Source organism: Oryctolagus cuniculus, chromosome 15, assembly GCF_964237555.1.
Source record: "Oryctolagus cuniculus chromosome 15, mOryCun1.1, whole genome shotgun sequence".
NCBI lineage: Eukaryota > Metazoa > Chordata > Mammalia > Lagomorpha > Leporidae > Oryctolagus > Oryctolagus cuniculus.
The window spans coordinates 6,908,025-6,930,601 of NC_091446.1; the positions used below are offsets into that span (position 1 = coordinate 6,908,025).

Sequence of the window (22,577 nt, forward strand, 5' to 3'; positions counted from 1 at the left end):
GAGGGTGCATCAGGGAGGGAAGGACATTCTGTCACATAACTGCCCAGCGCCTTCAAGGCTGCCAGTCGTCACAGACCGAGCGTCCCAGAGAAAGGCCAGGAGAGGGCCTGGCTGCTCAAACACGTCCTAACGGCTGCCAGTGGGCCAGCAGATAACGGCGCACTGACAGTCCCGGGCTCCGTGAGCAGTCTTACACCGCCCGAGGTTGCTGGTTGGATCCCGTTGGTGACGATGACGTCCGCGTCAGCACTTGGGGAAAGGGCACGGGGATTCACTGTGCTGGTTTTGCCGCGTTTTCTGGGCGTGAGGTCACTTCAGCATGGCCAGTTGAGAATCAGCTTTGAAGCCGTTCTCAGCTGATCTTTGCTGAGCTCAGCAAGGAGTCCTTGGGCGGTGCTCACTGCTTGTGCAGATACAGGAAGTGCTGCCCACGGGAGGTTAGCCATTAGGAAACAACCACCCCATGCCAGTACCGCCCTGTCTGGACTGGACCCCAACAAATCAGCCCCACAGGAGCACCACAAAGACAGCAAGGAACCTACTCTTGCGCTGGCAATAGACAACACAAAGGAACCGAACTGCTGGCTGGTTTAAGTTTAAAATTTGTCTATTTTTTTGAAAGGCAGAGAGACAGAGACAGAGAGCGATCTTCCATCTGCTGGTTCACTCTCCAAATGGCTGCAACGGCTGGGGCTGGGGCTGGGCCTGGCCAAAGCCAGGAGCTTGGAACTCCATCTGGGTCTTCCACATGGGTGGCAGGGGCCTAAGCACTTGGGCCATCTTCTACTACTTTCCCAGGTGCGTTAGCAAGGAGCTGGATCAGAAGTGGAGCAGCTGGGACTCAAACCCATATGGAATGCCGGTGTTGCAGGCAGAGGCCTAACCCACTGTGCCACAGTGCTGGCCCCTAGGTATTTATTTTTTAATTGTGGTAATATCCACATTGCATTAAACTGATAACTGTAACCATTTCCAAGTGCTCACGTCACCGGCACTAAGTACACTCAACAATGTTGTGAAACCACCACCAGTCTCCAGTCCAGAGTATTCTTTTACCTCTCTGAAGGAGACGCCAAAGCCACGAGCAGGGAGAGCACTGGCCCCATGACCCTGGCCTCTCTGACACGCCCGTTCCACATGGTTCCCACACACAAGAATCCACACAGGTGTGACCTTTGCGTCTGGCTTCCCCAGTAGAACGCGCTCAAGGTTCGCGTGCGTCAGGACTTGGTCCTGGGCCACGGCTCAGTGATGACGGCTGTGTGGATAAACAGTCACCCGCGGAGGAGCAGGCGCTTGGCCTGCTTTCACCTTTAGCTTACATGAGCAGTGCTGCCATGGACACCCGTTCCAGTTCTTCCGGGTGTGCACCAAGGAATGAGAGCGCAGGTCACATGACACACCGTGGGTTTTCGTGAGCCTGAAACATTTCCCTTTCTCCACATCCTTGCCAACACCTGTTGCTGTGTGTGCACGTGCGTGTGCACATGCAAAATCATTTGAGAGGCAGAAAGAGAAAAAACACATACAGCTCCCACTCCCTGCCTCACTCCCCAAGTGCTCACAACAGCCTGGTCTGGGCCAGGCCAAAGCCAAGAACTGGAAGCCAAATTCAGGTCTCCCATGAGGGTGGCAGGGGCCCAACCCGAGCCATCGCTTGCCCCAGCTCTGACAGGTCCCTTGGTTTTGTTTCACCCGGTTTCTCTGGCGAGGGGCTGGCAGGTGCTATCCTGTGCGGTTTTGATTGGCAGATGACCTTCCTACGCATTTGATGGCCATTGCTAGGGGGTCTTCACCCACCGCAGTGTAGTCCAGAAATCCCGCATCCAGTAAGGCTGAGATGTGCTTTAAAAACACAGCAGCAGGGCCGGCGCCGCGGCTCACTAGGCTAATCCTCCGCCTAGCGGCGCCGGCACACCGGGTTCTAGTCCCGGTCGGGGCGCCGGATTCTGTCCCGGTTGCCCCTCTTCCAGGCCAGCTCTCTGCTGTGGCCAGGGAGTGCAGTGGAGGATGGCCCAGGTGCTTGGGCCCTGCACCCCATGGGAGACCAGGAAAAGCACCTGGCTCCTGGCTCCTGCCATCGGATCAGCGCAGTGCGCCGGCCGCAGCGCGCCGGCCGCAGCGCGCCGGCCGCGGCGGCCATTGGAGGGTGAACCAACGGCAAAGGAAGACCTTTCTCTCTGTCTCTCTCTCTCTCACTGTCCACTCTGCCTGTCAAAAAAAAAAAAAAAAAAAAAAAAAAAAAAAAACACAGCAGCAGAATGAATAAGCGAGGGCACTCTGCTAGGAGGAAGCAGAGAGACAGGACAGAGGAAGGAGAGATGTGGTCTCTTCCCTGCCCCAGCTGGGCCCTGGGCCCTGGCAGGGAGGCGGCTCTGTCCTCTCCATTCTGTGTGCAGGAAGACCACCCTCAGGGCACAGGGTGAAGCCCACACTGCTTACTCCTGCAGGCTGCACTCAGCAGACCCCACCCCTCCCTCTCCAGGGCCTAACAGCCGGGGCTCCTCACAGCTCTGTGATCTCCAGTGCGGACAGGGCCCCTGAGGCCTACTTCCATGCAGTGAGGGCCAGCACTCTCGCCTGCATCTCTATGGGCCACGCGGGCCCAGCAGTAAGGCAGTGCGGGCGACCCAGGGTCACCTGGCCCATCACAGGATGCCGACACCTGCAGCACCCTGATGCCACTGAAGCCCCCAGAAGCAAACAGCAGGCTCACCTGGGCAGGCCCAGGCCCTGGCCTGTTTTTCCTTAATCACTCAGAAAACGGGCTGGGGGGACCACACTCACTGGGCTGGGGGCTGGGGTGGGCGGGGGGACTGTGGGCCACGAAGTCATGGCTCACTGCTTTCCTTTTCCTCTCCTCTGGGAGGCGATCAGTCCCCCACAGTCACTGCACAAGTGCGGCAAGACAAGTGATCACTTCTCACCCCCAGCTGTCCCCCTGCAGTGACACTGTCCCTCAGTGGGACCTCTTTAATACACTGATAGGACTTGTCAATCCCCACCCCTCTCGGGAAGGACAAAGCCCCCAGCCTTGGGCACGTGCTCCTCGGTCTTCCACGGGAGCCGGTTTAACAGGCGGCAAACACCAGCACCCACATTTCCACCACTGCACCCCTTCCCAGTCAAAATCACTCTCACAGGGGTCTACATTTGGCCACCCAGCCAACCCCGCAGGCTGCCCGAGCTCTGGACCCCACCTCAAGGCTGAGCCGGCTCCTGTGTGAGCACCAGGACCCAGGCTGCCCGCACACCTGCACACCTGCACACCTGCACACCTGCACACCACGAAGCGCCAGCCTACCTGGTGGGCTTCCAACCCCATGGCTTGCAAGGCAGACCGGAAAAACTCAGGAGACGGCTTCCCCACCACTTCGGCTTCGATGCCACAGGCGTACTGCAGAGAGAGGGACGCCCAGGGTTTGGGTGCAGGAACACGCAGCCGCCCAGCAAGGACACCGTCCCAGGCAGGACTCCGTGAGCCGAGACACATCTCATAAGCAAGAGCATCTCAACTCCACACAGGCTGCCCGGGACACAGAGATGTCCCCAGGTGGCACAGCACAAGGCCTCCCGAGGGCCAGCAGACCAGAGCTCTATTCGCTTGCCCCGCTGCAGGCCCATTCTCTTGCCCCGTCCATCTCCCCGGAGAGGCCCAGCGTGGGCCTGCCCATCCCGCCCACCTGTGGCCACGAGGGAGCTGTGCCAGCTGTGAGGACAGGCTGAGACGTGAGGTTGACAGGAGCCCCGGCAGGGGCAGCTGAGGGGACAGAGGTCAGAGTGGCCTCCAGGGGCTGGGAGGAGTCAGGAGGGAGTCCAGTTAGTCCAGATGGCTGCGAGCCCGACAGGGGGGAGGCAGAGGGGACACTTGGAGAAGGCAGGGAGGCTGAGCGCCGACCTGAGTGGCAGGAAGGGGACACGATGGGGGGGGGGAGTGCCGGCTGCGGGCCCCCAGCAGGAGGGCCTACTTTGAACTGCGAAGAGCAGGTGACACGTGGGTACTCCCAAGTGGATGGCCACGAGGTCAGGAGGGGGCTGGGAACAGGGCCAGGCAGGTACCTCAAGTGCCTTCATGTAGGCACCGACGTCCAGCATCAGGCCAGAGGTCTCCTTGTAGTAGCGCCTAGGAGAGAGCAGAAGGGATGGGGTGAGCAGGGCCGGCGGACTGGCTCGAGAGGGCGGTGCAGCCACACTAAGAAGGCCACGGGTCTTTTGGACAGAATGGCCGCTGTTGTGAGCCCCCAGGAGCCCTGGGGCAGATGGGCCCAACTGCCAGCACAGATAAGGTGAGTGACCTGTCCCAGGAAGGGACAGTGGGGCCACCGAGCAGGTGCCGAAGCCGGAACTGCTCATGTTAGCCCCCAACTGCCTCGTTAGTCCCAGAGGTCCGGGGAGGCACCATGTGGTCTCACCGAGGCCGGGCGGGCTCAGCCGCAGGAGTGCTCCCGGGAGTGCCAGGCCCGCAGCTGTGCCTGCCTGAGCCCTGCAGCCTCACCCAGCCCACAGCCACGTCAGCCCTGAGCCTCGAGGCGCCGGGTGGACCATGCCCAGGTCTCTCTGAGCAAAGCCATTTGACTGAGGGGGGAAAGTGGTGTAATCCCCGCTGTGCTGGACAGGAAGGAGACCCCAAAATAGAAGGGGAACTGGGTTTCTGGGGTCAAGATTGTGCTTTGCAATCCATCACATCAATTTCCCCTTTCCCCTTCCCGGCACTCTGAACTGGGGAGACAGCGGAAAAGCACGACAGCAGAAAAGACTGGAGGATATGATTATAAACAGCGGGCAGCATCCTCAGCCCCTCTCGCTAACGGCTGACCTGGGGTTGGGTAAATCATGTAGGCCTCAGTTTCCTAATCTGCAAAATGGGCAAAACAAAGAGTAAACAGTACCCATCTCATGAATTACAGCAATGCTTGAACTAAATGATGCATGTGAAGTTCTTAACAGGACTTGTGGCATGGGAAACTGCTCAAAAGAAGACCGGAGGGGCCAGTGGTGTGGCCCAGCGGGTTAACGCCCTGGCCTGAAGTGCCGGCATCCCATATGGGTGCTGGTTCGAGACCCGGCTGCTCCACTTCCGATCCAGCTCTCTGCTATGGCCTGGGAAAGCAGTAGAAGATGGCCCGAGTCCTTGGGCCCCTGCACCCACGAGGGAGACCCGGAAGAAGCTCCTGGCTCCTGGCTCCTGGCTTCGGATCAGCACAGCTCCGGCTGTTGCAGCCAACTGGGGAGTGAACCACCAGATGGAAGACCTCTCACTCATTCTCTCTGCCTCTGTGTAATTCTTTCAAATAAATAAATAAATCTTAAAAAAAAAAAAAAAAAAAGACTGGAGGATATGATTATAAACAGCCGTCATCCAGGCTGAGGCAGGAAGGAAGACAGCAGAAGGGGGAATGAGTGCAGGTCTTCCCAGGTGTGTGGCTGCGGCCCCTCCTGTGGCCACCTGGATGTTAGAACTGAGCGCCCTGGGCGCTCCCCAGGGCTGTGCCACTCCTCCAGCTCTGCTGGTCCCAGGGACCCTGCCTGTCCCCTCTGGAGCTGCCCAAGGCCTTGAAGCTGCGGGAGCCTGCACTGCCCACCAGCACCCAGCCCAGCCACCCAACCTCCTGCCACCTCCGCCGCCCCTCTGCGGCTCAGGGCTGCACTCAGCTGGGCTGCTGCAGCCAGGACTCGGTGGGGACCTGCAACTGCTGCCCCCAATTTCATGTCTTAAACACAGATTTCAGACACACCTTACATTTAGATAGCCTTCAAGAAGTGCGTCCTTTTGTTGCCCATTTCTACAACAAACTACTTTTGTATGACAAGTTCCTCAGCGAGGAAGAAAACGGTGAGTGGCAAGACAAAGCCTGAGTGGCCGAGAGGGGGACACACACGAGCTGTACCACAGCTGGCATGAGTTACTCGGGGTCACTGCCCCCCAGAGATGCCCAGTGTAGTGGGAGGCAGATGAGCCCCCAGATGTAAAATGGCAGGGCAGGGGCTACGGGAGCCCGTGTATCACGTGCTCAGCCCGAGCAGACGGGGGGGGGGGGGGGGCAGGCTGGGGGTGGGGAGGCACAGCAGGAAACGTCACAGCTGAGAGCAGAGTGGGGAGGAAGGGAGTGGAAGGCCAGGGCGTCAGACCCCCAGAGCGTCCTGCAGATGACCACGGTGGGCCACAGCAGCCCAGGCAGGGCCTTCCACCAGCCCTCAGAGACCACGGCCCTCATCCCCTTGGCCCCCAAAGGGAAAGGAAGGGTAGGGGGCCTGTGGGCAGCAGGCAGAGGTGCCCAGCGGGGACCCGGGAAGGGCCTCTTGGAGAAAGTGACGTGGAGATGGGGCCAGCGCTGTGGCATAGCGGGTAAAGCCGCCACCGGCAGTGCCAGCATCCCATATGGGCACCAGTTCGAGTCCCGGCTGCTCCACTTCCTATCCAGCTCTCCGCTGTGGCCTGGGAAAGCACTGAAAAATGGCCCAAGTCCTTGGGCCCCTGCCCACGCGTGGGAGACCAGGAAGAAGCTCCTGGCTCCTGGCTTCAGATCAGTGCAGCTCCGGCTGTTGCAGCCAATTGGGGAGTGAACCAGCGGATGGAAGACCTCTCTCTCTGCCTCTTCTTCTCTCTCTGTGTAACTCTGACTTTCAAAGAAATAAATAAATCTTTAAAAAAAGAAAGTGATGCGGAGGACTGAGCCAGAGACAGAGGACGGAGAAGAGGGAAGATCGCATCAGCACAGGAAACGCTAGCCCACAAACAAAAGAAAAACTTCCACCAAGCCAGGGGCAGGCACTCCACCTAGGAGTGAAGATGTCTACGTCCCATCAGAGTGCCTGGGCCGGGGTCACAGCTCCACTCGTGATCCCAGCTCCCCACTAACATGCGCCCCGGCGTGGGAGGCGGGGATGGTGGCTGCAGTAGCTGGATCCCTGCCACCTACTCTGGAGACCCAATCGAGATCCTGGCTCCTGGCTTTGGCCTGGCCTAGCGCCAGCTGATGCCAGCATTCGGTGGGAGTGTGTGCACCTGTCCGTTCATTCTCTTTCCCCATCTGTCACTGAAATAAAGGGGGAAGCAAATCAAACAAAATCCACCGATTGTAAGAGGTACAGCCCTCTGCTGTGAATGAGGTTCTGGGAGCTTCCGGCCCAGCCTCTCGGCTGTCCCGGGGCCGCCTGGGGGAGGCAGGGGGCTGGTAGACGGGAGCGGGCGTCTGTCTTCCTGGGTGACCTCAGGGTACAACTGCTGCTGCTGGCTTCAGATTCCCCAGACGCCTCCTCTGAAGTCAGAGGAACCTGGACTCCCTTGCACTTGAACTTGGTCCCGGTGTCTGTCGGGCTGCCACGCCTCGGAGCGCAGAGCACTGCCTGCCGGAGCCCCACACTGGAAACCTTGCCATTTCGTTCTCTGACCGAATCTGCGCTTGCTTTTATGGGGCTTAAGATTTTCATTTCCTATTCACTCAGGAAAACAAAAAGGAGTCCTGAGGCAAACTGTCAAACGTTTTCCAGAGATGTAGGAAGTGTGAGCACTGGATTTTTTTAAATATCCAGGCCCAGGCTCTCTGTGTGCAGGGGAGGCCGCAGGATGCGACCGCCGCAGGCCTGGGAAGGACGGAGGGGCAGCGCCGCTGACCAGTGAGCGGGAGCCGGCAGGTGGGCCGACGCCTCCTGTCACTGCCGCTCCCCATCGCTCAGCTCTGCCTCCTTCCAAATGACCACTTGACCTTTCCCTGAAGGGCCATTAACCTCCCTTCATCTGGTGCGTAAACAGCTTAATTTTCAGACGCCGGCATGACAGAAGAAATTACAAAGCCAATTCCCACTCTCAGGTCCAGACAGATGCCAATGTAAATCACTGCTTCTGGGGGCAGGACGCTGCCCGTGGGACACCCCCCTTCTCCCCAGCAGGGACCCCCAGCTGCTGGAGCAGCTCTTCCTGGGCCGGTGCCGGTCCCCGGGAGCTGTTCCCGGCCCAAAAGATGCTGGCTCCTTTCTCTGGTTCTTAACTCCCAATCCATAGCCCAAAGCAATCCCCGCGGCTGGGGACCCCAGCAACCACTCATTAAACAAATGCTTGCCTGTTCCCGCATTTGTGAATCATTACAGAACTGAAAGCCGCCGATTTTTTCCTTCTCAGCAACATAACCTATCTCAACTACGGCCCATGATCTGGAACAATAACTTTCAATAATCAAGCGGAATTAATAGACGATTCCAGGAACAACGGCGGATTTTCTACAGCACACAAGGTGATTCACCAAGGATTTCAAATCCATTGTAGAGAGGACTTGAACGCTCCCAGCACAGAGAAATAACAAGTATCTGAGGTGATGCCTACGCCGTGAGGGCAGTGTCCTGCCCTCATCAACACCTGCCAGACTGTCACACGGCTACTGACCCTGCCCACAGCACACCCCTACTACACTGTATATAGTACAGTCACAGGGCACCCCACACACAGCTACGGCTACTGACCCTTGCCCACAGCACACCCCTACTACACTGTATATAGTACAGTCACACGGCACCCCACACACAGCTACAGCTACTGACCCCTGCCCACAGCACACCCCTACTACACTGTATACAGTACAGTCACACGGCACCCCACACACAGCTACAGTTACTGACCCCTGCCCACGGCACACCCCTACTACACTGTATACAGTACAGTCACATGGCACCCCACACACAGCTACAGCTACTGACCCCTGCCCACAGCACACCCCTACTACACTGTATACAGTACAGTCACACGGCACCCCACACACAGCTACAGCTACTGACACCTGCCCACGGCACACCCCTACTACACTGTATATAGTATAGTCACACGGCACCCCACACACAGCTACAGCTACTGACCCCTGCCCACTACACACCCTACTACACTGCATATAGTACAGTCACACGGCACCCCACACACAGCTACAGCTACTGACCCTTGCCCACAGCACACCCCTACTACACTGTATATAGTACAGTCACACGGCACCCCACACACAGCTACAGCTACTGACCCTTGCCCACAGCACCCCTACTACACTGTATACAGTACAGTCACTTGGCACCCCACACACAGCTACAGCTACTGACCCTTGCCCACGGCACACCTACTATGCTATATATAGTACAGTCACTCGGCACCCCACACACAGCTACAGCTACTGACCCTGCCCACAGCACACCTACTACACTGTATACAGTACAGTCACAGGGCACCTCACACACAGCTACAGCTACTGACCCCTGCCCATGGCACACCCCTATACACTGTATACAGTACAGTCATACTGCACCCCACACACAGCTACAGCTACTGACCCCTGCCCACAGCACACCTACTACACTGTATGTAGTACAGTCACATGGCACCCCACACACAGTTACAGCTACTAACCCCTGCCCACTACACACCCTACTACACTGCATATAGTACAGTCACACGGCACCCCACACACAGCTACAGCTACTGACCCCTGCCCACAGCACCCCTACTACACTGCATATAGTACAGTCACACGGCACCCCACACACAGCTACAGCCACTGACCCCTGCCCACAGCACACCCCTACTACACTGTATATAGTACAGTCACATGACACCCCACACACAGCTACAGCTACTGACCCCTGCCCACTACACACCCTACTACACTGCATATAGTACAGTCACACGGTACCCCACACACAGGTACAGCTACTGACCCTTGCCCATGGCACATCTACTATACTATATATAGTACAGTCACACGGCACCCCACACACAGCTACTGACCCTTGCCCATGGCACACCTACTATACTATATATAGTACAGTCACACGGCACCCCACACACAGCTACAGCTACTGACCCCTGCCCACGGCACACCTACTACACTGTATATAGTTCAGTCATACTGCACCCCACACACAGCTACAGCTACTGACCCTTGCCCACGGAACACCTACTACACTGTATATAGTACAGTCACAGTGCACCCCATACATGTATAGGCACTGATCCCTGCCAGCTGCATACCCCTACTGCAGTGTCACACTGTGCCCACTGCACATGTACAGTAACTGATTCCTGCACACCCCTACTGCAGTGCCACACTGTACCCACTGCACATGTACAGTAACTGATTCCTGCACACCCCTACTGCAGTGTCACACTGCTCCTGTACTCATGTACAATTACTGTCAATTTATTTGGATGGCAGAGTTACAGAAAGGCAGAGGCAGAAAGAGATCTTCCATCCTCTATTCACACCCCAGATGGTCATAACAGATAGAGCTGGGCCTATCTGAAGCCAGGAGCTTCTTCTACTTCTTCCAGGTCTCCCATATGGGTGCAGGGGCCCAAGGACTCGGGCCATCTTCTATTGCTTTCCCAGGCCATAGCAGAGAGCTGGACAGGAAGTGGAGCACCCGGGACTAGAACTGGCATCCATATGGGCTACCAGCATTGTAGGCAGCAGCTTTACCCGCTACGGCACAACACCGGCCCCAGAAACGTTTACTTCTTAAAAGTACATCCATATTCCTCTCCTTTCTAGAAACATCTTTCGTTTGCCTATTTCTGATAGGGACACAGCATGAAAAAGATTTTCTCTATGGTGAGAAAACCCACAAGTGTCATTTACTGGCATGGCGATGTGCACAGTAGAGACCAGTCAGGCCACTGGAAAACTGGACTTATGGAGGCCATGGCCAGTCCTATCGATAATAGATGTTTGATTCTTCAACAGAACTCAGAAATCTGGATATTTTATGTAAAATCTAAACTAAGGACTGACTCAAGGGGCCAGTGCTGTGGCATAGTGGGCTAAGCCTCTACCTGTGGCACCGGAATCCCACATGGGTGTCAGTTCTAGTCCTGGCTGCTCCCCTTCTGATCCAGCTCTCTGCTATGGCCTGGGAAAGCAACAGAAAATGACCCAAGTCCTTGGGCCCCTGCACCTGCGTGGGAGACCCAGAGGAGGCTCCTGGCTTTGGACTGGCTCAGTTCTAGCCATTGCAGCCATCTGGGGAGTGATCCAGAGGATGGAAGACTTTTCTCTCTCCCTCTGTGTGTATTGCTACCTCTCAAATAAATAAATAAAATCTTAAAAAAATAAATAAATAAAAAGACAAGAATTTTCAGATCCTGTATGGGCCAAGCCTTCCACGTGCTGCAGAATGTAGCAGCTGAGAGGCGAGAAGCCCTGGCTCGGGGTCAGTCAGGCCGGTGGCGTTCCTGGTCCTGCCAGGTCTCAGTACTCCCACCTGCAAAATGGCAATGACACCGCTCGCCATGCGCAGGGCCGCAGACCAAACAGAGTACATCAGGTGTTGAGCAATGCTCAAGGTCCCTCTCCATCTGTTCAAATCGCTGGCCCTGCTCAGCAGGTGGACACAGCAGGCGCCCCGTCATCAGAAGCATCAGCGCTGGAAGCCACTGCCCAGGAGAGGGCCCTCGAATTGTGCACTGCGCACGAAGCTGGGGGCGGGGGGACTCCAAAGTGTCCCCGCAACTTCAGGAGCCTGTGACGCTACAGCCCTAGGCCTGTTTCTGGTGACGACAGAAGTAACCAGTGCAGCTCTCTGGAAGGTAACTGGGCAGCGCGAACCAGAAGCCACAGGTTGGGATGCCTGCATCCCATGTTGCAGAACCCGGGTTCAAGTCCCGGTCACTCGGCTCCTGGTTCATTTCCTTCTAACGTGCACCCTAAACATTGACTGCTAAGTGGTGAGGTCCTTGCCACCCATGTGGGATTCTAGGATGAGTTCCCATTGCCAAGTTTTGCCCTGGTCCAGCCATAGCCAACGTGGGCACTTGGAGTGTGATCAGGAGATGGGAGCTCTCTGTCTCTATGCCTCTCAAACACAAAAAGCACCTTGCTGTGTCAGTGTCTGAGGACAACACCTAAAATTTACAAAGCAGCTCATCACAGCGTTGTGACAACAGAAAGTCAGGGACAACCTAAACGTGCACCAACAAGGCCCAGGGAAACAACGCGACATGTCCCTGAGCTCTCCAGTTACCATGAGCCTGCCAAGAGGCTGGCACCCAACATGGGCACTGGTTCAAGTCCTGGATGCTCCACTTCCGATCCAGCTCTCTGCTGTGGCCTGGGAAAGCAGTGGAAGATGGCCCAAGTCCTTGGGACCCTGCACCCACGTGGGAGACCCAGAAGAAGCTCCTGGATCCTGGTTTTGGATTGTTCCAGCTCTGGCCATTGTGGTCATTTGGGAAGTGAACCAGTGGATGGAAGCTCGCTTGCTTGCTCGCTCTCTCTGTCCCCATCTCTCCCTCTAACTCTGTCTCAAGTAAATAAAAATAAATGTTAAAAAAAAAAAAAAAAAAACTACCAAAAGTGGAGAACAGGTGACCAGATCAAGTCAAATTCCCATGCTGTGATTGTGTCTCTCTCCAAGGATCTATTTGCACAGGGAACATCGGGATGAGTGCACACCAGTATGTTGACAGCTGTTTTCCTTGTGCAGTGAGATAAACAATACTTGTTTTCTTATGTTCACCTGTATTTTCCAATTTTTCTTCAAATCAATAAACGTGTGCTATCTTAGATGTTAACCAAAAACAACCTACACCAATTCAAGAAACAGATAAGGAGTGCAGGTGCTGTGGTGTAGTTGGTAAAAGCCACAGCCTGAAGCACCAGCATCCCATATGCGCACTAGTTCGAATCCTGGCTGCCTCACTTCCAATCCAGCTCCCTGCTAATGTGCATGGGAAAGCAGTAGAACATGGTCCAAGCACTTGGGCCCCTGCACCCATGTGGAGACCCAGAAAAAGCTCCTGGCTCCTGGCTTTGGCAGCCATTTGGGGCGTCAACCAGTGGATGGAAGATCTCTGTCTCTTCCTAACTCTGCCTTTCAAATAAAATAAATCCTTAGATAAGACAATGAGCCACACGCTAGAGGCTCAAACAACAGGGGCCACAGAAGCACAACTCAGAGAGTGCTCTGTGGTCAGACACACTCAGAGCAGAGCATCCCACAGGCCCCCAAGCCTCTCAGTCACTATGGAGTCCTGGGGACCATTCCACACCTGGCGCCACAGCCTGGGCAAATTCTGTCCACACTTAGGACGATCAGCACTTGGCTTCCGAATTCTCCAAGGGGTCTCCACCTGCAGTGACAACTTCCCAATCACCCCCAACCACTCCTCGCCATGGGCCCACACGGACACTTGATCAGTCAACTACTGATGACAATGTATCCTAATCTCCTAAGAAATTATTAAAGGAGAGGAAAGGAGAAATGACGAAAGAGAGAGAAGGAAGCCACCCTGTGCTCACATCACACCGACTTTTCTGCATTAGCTTTTTTTTTTTTTTTGAGATTTATTTATTTGAAAGGCAGAATTGCAGACTGAGAGGGAAAGAGGGGGGCAGGAAAAAATATCTTCCATCCATTGGTTCATTCTCCAAATAATTGCAATGGCCAGGGCTGGGCCAGGAGCCTGGAACTCCATCCAGGTCTCTTACATGGGTGGCAGGAGCCCAAGAACTTAGGCCATCCTCGGCTTCTTTCTCAGGTACATTAACAGGGAGCTGGATCAGAAGTGGAACAGGCAGTTGTAAAACAGATTGTGGCCTGCTCTGTGGTGTAGCGGATTAATCCACTGCACGCATCCCATATGAGCATCAGTTCGAGTTCTAGCTGCTCCACTTACAATCCAGGTCCTTGCTAACGTGCCTGGGAAAGCAGCAGAGGACGGAACCAAGTACTTGATTCCCTGCCACCCACGTAGGAGACCAGGACGGAGCTCCTGGCTCCTGTCTTCAGCCTGGCAGAGGCCCAACACTTGAGACCACTTGGAGAGTGAATCATGGATGAAAGATAACTGTTTCTTTCCGAAATTCTGCCTTTCAAATAAATAATCTTTAAAAACAAAGAAGTGGAACAGGGCCAGCCTTGTGGCTAACGGGTTAAGCCACCACCTGCAATGCCAGCATCCCACATGGGCACAGGTTCATGTCCCAGCTGCTCCACTTCTGATCTAGCTCCCTGCTAATGGCCTGGGGAAAGCAGCAGATGATGGCCCAAGTGCTTAGGCCCCTGCACCCACAAGGGAGACCTGGAAGAAGCTCCTGGCTCTTGGCTTTGGCCTGGCCCAGCCCTGGCCATTGTGCCATCCAGGGAGTGAACCAACAGATGGAAGATCTCTTCATCTCTCTAACTCTGACATTCAAATAAATAAATAAATTTTAAAGAAAAAAAGTGGAGCAATGGGGACTTATATCAGCACTCATATGGGATGCCAGCATTGCAGGTGGTGGCTTAACCCACTGTATCACAATGCCAGCCCCCACTTGATTCTTTCAAACAAAAAAATTCATTCAAGAGGCACAGAGAGACAAAGCCCCAAGCTGCTGGTTCATTTGCCAATGTCCATGATGGCCAGGGCTGGAACCAGCTCAACTGAGGTCTCCCACATGGGTGGCAGGATTCAACCACCTAACCCCTGTCCCCCAGAGTCTACACTGGCTGGAAGCTGCAATCAGGAGCAGAGCTGGGAACCAAACCCAGCCACTCCTAGTGCCTTCGCTGCTAGGCAGAACGCCCGCCCCTCTACTGGATTCCATGCCAGAAAACCACAAAGCCCTGTCCAAAGCAGCCAGAGGGGACTCTCCCCGGAATCAACTTACCCTTTTCCCAGGGATATGAGCACGGGACGCTCCAGCTCCATGAGCAACTGGAAGGCCTGGTTCATGTTCCTGTACGAAAAGTCGTCACCGGCGTCTGCCATCACAACACAGTTTGGGTTGGACGTGTCAATCTGGTCGAATTCCGGGCGGACTCCTAGAGCAGGACAGCGCATGCGGTCAGGCCCCAGGACAACGTGGCCTACCTCCATGCTCCAGCATGACATCCGCTGCGTGCTGGGGCTGCCTCGCCTCTTTCTCAGATGCACGGCTCCTCTGCAATCCTCGCAGCTGCCGTGGGAGGTGGGTGGGGGTGGGGTCACCCCAGGCCACAGACGAAGGAACCCAGCTCCCCACAGAGACTGTCAGGAGACAGACGCACTCCCAGGGTCCCATCAACACCGGCACCAGGAGCTTCCTCCATTCAGTACCAGGCAGGAGACCCACAGCTGGCAGCTACGGAGGGCAGAGTCCTGGGAGGCTGGGGGTGGCCATGGGCGACCCAGGGAGGGCTGGTGCTGCAGGCCAGACTACTCCCAGGGGATGTCGGGCAAACACCCCCGATGCCCACCTCCTTGCTGAGCCCCGAGCCGTAATCTTTCACTGTAACAAACCACGACCGTGTGTGTCCCAGCTTTTCAGAGTCCTAGGAGTGCTTCGGCAAATCACTGAGCCTGGGGCTGGTCTTGAGGCCTCTGACACAGTGCAGACCCCACGACTCCATTTCCAAGGAGTTCCAGACTCGGCATGCTGGGGGCTGTCTGGGAAGGGCAGGAGGGGTCTCCAGCGTGATGGGCTGGGCTGCACAGGAGCACGCATGCATCCATCATAAACCAGCAAGAGTACACCTGAAGTCTGTGCATTTCACTGTACACAAATCTTACACCAACAACAAAAAATGCAAATACTGAACACCAGGGATATGCTGAAGCATTTGGGGCGGGGGCGGGAAATGCCCAGCAGGTGGGCCACACAGGACCCACGAAATCACCTGGTCTGGCCCTGCCAAGGCAACCACAGGCGGGACGTAAAATGCAATAAATCTATAGCAGGCTAGTGTTAAGTTTTATTTTAAGTTTTAGTTTTATTAAGCTGACAATTAAAAAAAAAGATTTATTTAATGTATTTGAAAGACAGTTACAGAGAGAGGTCTTCCATCTGCTGGTTCACTCCCCAGATGGCCGCAAAAGCCAGAGCTGCACCAATCTGAAACCAGGAGCTTCTTCCGTGTCTCCCACGTGGGTGCAGAGGCCCAAGGACTTGGGCCATCTTCTACTGCTTTCCCAGGCCATAGCAGAGAGCTGGATTGGAAGAGGAGCAGCTGGGACTAGAACCAGCACCCATACAGGATGCTGGCGCTGCAGGCTGGGGCTTTAACCCACTGCGCCACAGCGCCGGCCCCCTGAAAATTTCTTATGGGCCACAAATGATGTTATAAACATCCGCACAGCTCTTGGCAGAAAAAAGGTTCCACAGCCCTGACTTATGGGAAATACAGCAATGCCTGCATTCACCTTGAAAGTCCCTCCAAATCAGCACAGATGGAGGCGGCATGGCTGCAGAGGCGGACAGATACACAGGGAAGGAAACCTCAGGGGACGTCATGGACAGAATCTGGGCAATGGGTTCAAAATGTTCCAAGGAACATTCTTCCAGCTTTGCTGCATGTTTGAAAATGTCCATAATAAAATATTGGGGGTCGGGGCTGGCGCTGTGGCACAGCGGGTTAACACCCTGGCCTCAAGCGCTGTGATCTCTTATGGGCACCGGTTCGAGACCCGGCTGCTCCACTTCCAATTCAGCTCTCTGCTGTGGCCTGGGAAAGCAGTGGAAGATGGCAAGTTATTGGGCCCCTGCACCCATGTGGGAGACCTGGGAGAGGCTCCTGGCTCCTGGCTTTGGATCAGTGCAGCTCTGGCCACTGCAGCCAATTGGGGAGTGAATCATCGGATGGAAGACCTCTCTCTCTCTCTATGCCTCTCCTTCTCTCTGTGTAATTCTTTCAAATAAATAAATAAATCTTTATAATAAAAAATAAAATATTGGGGGAAAATCCACCAACAACAAAACCTGAAAAACATTTGCCAAGGTGGAACCAAGGCTGAGGCGGGCACCTGTCTTTCCCTCCCACCCGCAAGCCAGGCCGTCTGCTCGTTTGCTTCTTCATTTAGCGCCACCTTGGAGCAAATGCGGAACCTCCCTCCCTTGGGCTCCCACCAGCCCCACGCCCGGGCCCCACGCCTGTGCCCCACAGCCGCTCTGGGGGTGAGGAGGACAGGATGTCTTCCTGAAGTCCCCTTGCTTTGAGGACAAGTTCCTGGCAAGGGACTCCCCTTGCCGGTGGGGCATTCTGAGAAACATGGTTTCCAAAGGTGGGACCTGTGTCCTGAAGTGGCGCCACCCTCCGCCTCTGGGAGCCCCCTCTCCTGCCCCGTGTCAGCTGTGGGGGAAGGCGGGCAGCTGACCGAAGGACCGGGAGGCGTCCGTTACTAACGTCCCTTCGTAAGTGCTGGGAGGCCAGATCACAGGGCTCCTGCTGCCGCTTCCCAAGACCTCATTCAGACTGAACCAGGCTGCAGCCTTGCTCCCAGAGCCCCCGCAAGCAGCAGGGGGGAGCATAGCTGCTTCCCCGAGTTCAAGGGCCCAGTGCCACAGGACAGACAGCTATGGACCTCCACCCAGCTTCCCTCTCTCAGCAGGAACTGGCGTTCTGCCCCCTGAGAGTTCTCTGGCCCCTTGGCCCACCCTAGATTCAGGAAAGCCATTTGACCCTGCCTGTAGGGACCCTATGGTGTGAGGCCAGGGGACGGGGACTGGCCCCCAGCAGGAAGCCCCCCACCCCGAGTTTCCACTCCACAGCCCCAAGGGTAGAGGTGGCAGGAGTCAGGGTTCCCTCTGCCCCTGGCCCCACCCTGGAAAGGTCCCCGGACCCCAGGCTTACCATCGTGGATGAGCAGGTGTGGCCGCAGACCTCGCTCTTTCAGGATCTGGCAGGCGGCCGGCGCCGGGGCGGTCACCTCGTCCTCGGAGATGTTGAACCCCAGCCGGCGCAGCAGCCGCACGAGCTCTCCGCGGGACTTCTGCGACTCATTGGTGCAGAACCTCACCTTCAGCTGGGACCGCTTCAGTCTGGGGGAAGAGGCGTGGCCTCCTTGAAGGGGGTCCGGAGAAGGAACCCTCCCCAAAGACAGTCAGGTCCCAGAGCAGTCGGTCACCAGGGTCCCGGGGGCGGCCCTGACCCCCAGGCGTGTTCAGACTGGAGTTTCTGAGCCAGACCATGCCCCCACAGCCCCCTCCCCGTTACAGGCCTCCTTAAGGGTCTTCACCTGGGCCTCTAGCCTGGGCTTCTCCTCTCAGGAAAGCCGCTCTGCCCACCCTGCCTGGGGGACACGTGCTCCTTCACCTGGGACGTGAGACTTCCAGCGGAAGGCACCCCCTCCAGCTGGGACACGCCCCTTTCCACCTGGGGCACACGCCCTCGAGTAGAACACGCTGCCTCCCACCTGTATCGACTCCACCCCAGTCCACCGCACCTTCTGGCCTGGCCTGGCTAGAGGCCGCCTCTGAGCGGCCGTAACTACTTCTCTGTACCTTTCCATATATACCTTTCCCAAAAAGGTCAGAGAAAGGGACCAACCACAGTCTCTTCTCATCAAGCCAGTGGAGCAAGGTTTGCCAGCATCGCTGGGGACACGGGACTGCAAGAGAGACATCTGGTTCGTGACCTGCGCGACCCCAGCACTGAGCTGGCAGGAACCAGAGACTCCTTCACGCTGGTGCCCAGGGCGCCTCCTGCAGCCTGGCTGCACTGGGACAAGCACTCAGAATGCACAGCTCCAAGCAGGTCCCTAGGGGGGCTCCTTGCGACATAACTGCCACCCACAAATGACCACTAAGTGCCCAGCACCTGGGGCGGAGGTGGAGCCTGGGGAAGGGCAGTCTGCAGCAGGGAAGAGCGGTGCAATGGCGGGGACGGGGGCCACTGCGGGGGGCAGGTGGGACAGGAGGCCAGAGCAGGCCCTGCTGGAGAAGCAGCTCCGGAGCTGGGCCCCTCAGGATGAGAAGACGCCAGCTGGGTACGCCAGGAGTTGAGGGAAAGTGGTCCAGCAGAGAGGGCCTGGGGCCTGGGGGCAGCCAGGCGCATGCGTCTGCCCAGGGAGAGGAGGCAGAGAGCCCAGGGAGGGGCCAGCAAGGGGACGAGGCTGCACAAGCATGGGTGGCTGGGTGATGGCCAAGACCAGGCCCCTGGCCCAGGTCACACAGTCCTCCCTCGACAAGCCCTGCCCTATCCAGGCAGCAGTGGCGCCTGGCATCTGTGTGAAGCTGCAGTGTGGAATCAGGGGAGACAAGGCAGGCTGCAAGCCCGGAGGCCCTAAACACATCCTTTTCTCCAGTCTCCAAAGACAGGAGCAGATGTTTGCATTCTTCACTCAGCCCATGCAAAGAGACAGAGACAGAGAGGGATGGAGGGAGAGAAGGGACGGGGAGGGCACTCCCGTCCACTAGTTTACCCCCAGACACCTGCAAAGGCTGGGGTGGGCCAGGTCACAGTCAGGAGCTGGGAATGCAATCCAGGTCTCCCGTGGGCAGCAGGAACCCAATTACCTGAGCCACCACCTGCTGCCTCCCAGGTAGACCTTAGCAGGAAGCTGGAATCAGGGGGCTGGAGCCAGGAATGAAACACAGACGCTCCGCTGCGGAATGCGGGGTGTCCACCACTAGGCTGAACGCCCACTCGCACCCATTCTGTTAAGCTCTTTGCTATACTCTACGTTGTACAGTACAGAATGCAGTTTATAAGCACACTGAGGTATCTGTTCTCACAGAAGCAGTCTCAGTTATAGGGCTCCAGAAGCGACACACAGCTTAGACCCAGCACTCAGAACCATGGCCCGAGTCCAACTCCACTGCAGCAGGTGAGCCCCAACCGAAACTCCACCCCACCGCCAGCTCCGTGAGACCAGGCATTTCCCGCTCCGCAGGAAGCCCCACGAGTCCAGAGCTTCTGCTCCTCCCCCGAGGCTCGGGCTGACTTCTAGACCCACACGGGGTCTAGAACAGGAAGTCAGAGCTCCCTGGGCCGACCTGTGCCCGTGTGGGGCCCGAGAGAAGACCCCCTAAAGAGGGAGCCCACTGGAGTCTTGCAGGACGGAAGAGCAGTTGGCAGCAAAGGGCAGGCCAAGCGGAGGGAAGAGCAGCCCACCACCGCAAGCAGGCAGGTGCACTGCCCCGGCCGCTCATGATGGTAGGAGCATCCGCAGCTTGGTGTGTGTGCAAGAAGGAGCTGGCTGAGGGGGCTGGGGCGGAGGACCACTGAGAGGGCAGCCATGAGCCAGGCACTCTGCCCCGCTACTGGACTGCAAGTGAGGCTCACGTCTGACCCTCCCTGGTGGCAACAGCACCAGGAGAAGGTGGCAGGTCTCGGTCCAGTGTCCCCTCCTCTGACCACGCTGTGTGGCGTCCCTCTGGCCTGTGTCTATCCATCATGTACTGTTTTTCTTTGTAACACCAATACTGCCAGTTATCTGGCTGACCCACGCACGTGTGTGTGTGTGTGTGGCCCTTCTGTTGGACTTGTGTGTTCCATGAGTCCGTTCACCGTCACCGTGCCTTCCTGGTGCGGCTCACACGGCGTGGCACACAGCAGGCCCCAGGCAGTGTTTGCTGACTGATGGCAGGGCCTGGACAAACTTACCTGCTGCTTCCCTGAAGGTGTTGGAGCCGGTAGGCCGCTTACAAACTCGCCAGAAACAGACGGGTTTCGGTGGTGAAAACCCACATTCCCGGGCCGGCACCATGGTTCACTAGGCTAATCCTCCGCCTAGCGGCGCCGGCACACCGGGTTCTAGTCCCGGTCGGGGCACCGGATTCTGTCCCGGTGGCCCCTCTTCCAGGCCAGCTCTCTGCTGTGGCCAGGGAGTGCAGTGGAGGATGGCCCAGGTGCTTGGGCCCTGCACCCCATGGGAGACCAGGAAAAGCACCTGGCTCCTGGCTCCTGCCATTGGATCAGCGCAGTGCGCCGGCCGCGGCGGCCATTGGAGGGTGAACCAACGGCAAAAAGGAAGACCTTTTTCTCTGTCTCTCTCTCTCACTGTCCACTCTGCCTGTCAAAAAAAATAAATAAATAAAATAAGAAAACCCACATTCCCGCACTGCACTGAGCCACTGGGCGCCTGGGCCCTGGAGCTGGCAGGCGCGATTCAGGAAGAAACCTGATCTACCAACAGCGGAGTGGACACGACCACGGGCTGGCAATGTCTTCTCCAACGGCCCAGGTGATTCATTCCTTTCTTAGTATTTGTCTTTCCTAATCAGAGGTTTATGGATTATCAATTACACTTAGTGGTTAATTGCCCTTCATAAAGATAGCTTTTTTATTTTTAAATTAGGCAGTTAATATATTGTAACTAATAGCGTCACCTTGTACATCACGGATAGATCTTCATCGACCGGCGCGGGGAACGTGTGATTCGCACCTAAGTTAATGGAGCAGTTGAGTGAAGAAGTGGGGGGGTCCTGTGGGACTAATTACTGCTAATGAATGATGATGTGACCTTCTCAGAACAGTGAGCAATCAGTGTGACAGCGAGATGACAGAGCCTCACATCTGTTATCCAAACCCAACTTCACACGGCGATGAGAAAGGAGTAAACAACCCAAAGCGCCTCGCGACACTGAAGCCACCAGGCCCCCTTGAAACACGATGGAAGTTCACCCGAAATAAACACTGTACAAAGTCAAAGTGGGGCACACGTTTGGCCAGTGGTTAACACGCTGCTTGGGACGCCCCCATCAGAATGCCTGCGTTCATGTATTGGCTCCACTCTCTCCTCCAGCTTCCTGTGAAGGCACACATGGGTGACAGCTCGAGTAATCAGGCCCCTGTCACCCCCGGAGAGACCCAGACTGAGTTCCTGGCTTCTGGCTTTGGCCTGGCCCAGCCCCAGTTGTTGGGGGCATTTAGGGAGTAAACCAGCAAATGGGAAATCATGCACTCTTCTCTCTTTCTATCTTTGTCCTTCCTTCAAATAAATAAAATAGTAAGTTAAAGAATAATCAGCCATAATAATAAATAAATAAAATCAAAATACCAGCTTTACAAATGGAACCTGTTCCCAAGAAAATCTAGTGGGAGGTCGGGCACTGTGGCGCTGTGGGTTAAGAAGCCGCTTAGAACACCCACAGCCATGCTGCAGTGCCTGGTGAGCCCTGGCTGCTCCACTTCCACCCGGCTTCTAGCTAACGCACCTGGGAGGCAGCACAGGATGCCTCAAGGACTGGAGTCCCTGCCACCCGTGGGGGAGACCTAGCTGGCTTCTGGCTAAGGGTCATGAAACAGTGCATGACTTCCAAATAAACATTTTTTTCAAAAAGATTCTATTTATTTGAAAGGCAGAGTTACAGAGAAAGAAAGAGATCTTCCATCTGCTGGTTCACACAAAAGCCAGGAGCCAGAAACTCCATCCAGGTCTCCCATGTGGGTGGCAGGGCCCCATGCAGTTGAGCCATTTTCTCCTGCTTTCCCAGGTTCAGTAACAGAGCTGGATCAGAAGTGGAGCAGCCAGAACTCAACCAGTGCCCACGTGGAATGCTGGCATTGCAGGTGGTGACTTAACCCACCTGCCACAACACCAGACCCTCAAATAAAATTTCTTTTAAATCTCAGGGGAAACATTGGGGTCAGTGGCCTCCTGTGGGTCCTGTCCTCTCACATCCCCTAACCTTACCCCTTCTACACATCACCACAGGCCCTGTCAGACCACCAGTGACAAGTCCCAGCATATAGCCGTAGTCTTCAAACAGTAAAAGATTACAGCGGTGCCTGGAGTCTGGCCCTGGGGAGGCACTGTCCCCCACCAAATCACATCCACGGTCAGTGTCCCTGACCTGACCTTGGCAAGAAGGTGGCTTACTGCCCCTCACATGGCCCCGGGCTCGTGGGAGGCGCTCACTAAGAAC

At 56.2% G+C, this 22,577-nt stretch overlaps 1 protein-coding gene across 2 annotated transcripts in view; it reads right to left on the minus strand.

Annotated features, from left to right (window-relative positions):
- LHPP (phospholysine phosphohistidine inorganic pyrophosphate phosphatase) overlaps nt 1-22,577 on the minus strand; it is a 108,273-nt gene that overhangs the window by 74,165 nt on the left and 11,531 nt on the right. For both annotated transcript variants that reach the window (XM_051833540.2, XM_002722150.5), the window contains exons 2-5: nt 17,560-17,747; nt 14,622-14,775; nt 4,060-4,123; nt 3,305-3,397 (exon numbers count right to left, since the gene is read on the minus strand). In XM_051833540.2, coding sequence (XP_051689500.2) covers nt 3,305-3,397; nt 4,060-4,123; nt 14,622-14,775; nt 17,560-17,747 — 499 coding nt within the window. The remainder of the gene's footprint in view (nt 1-3,304; nt 3,398-4,059; nt 4,124-14,621; nt 14,776-17,559; nt 17,748-22,577) is intronic.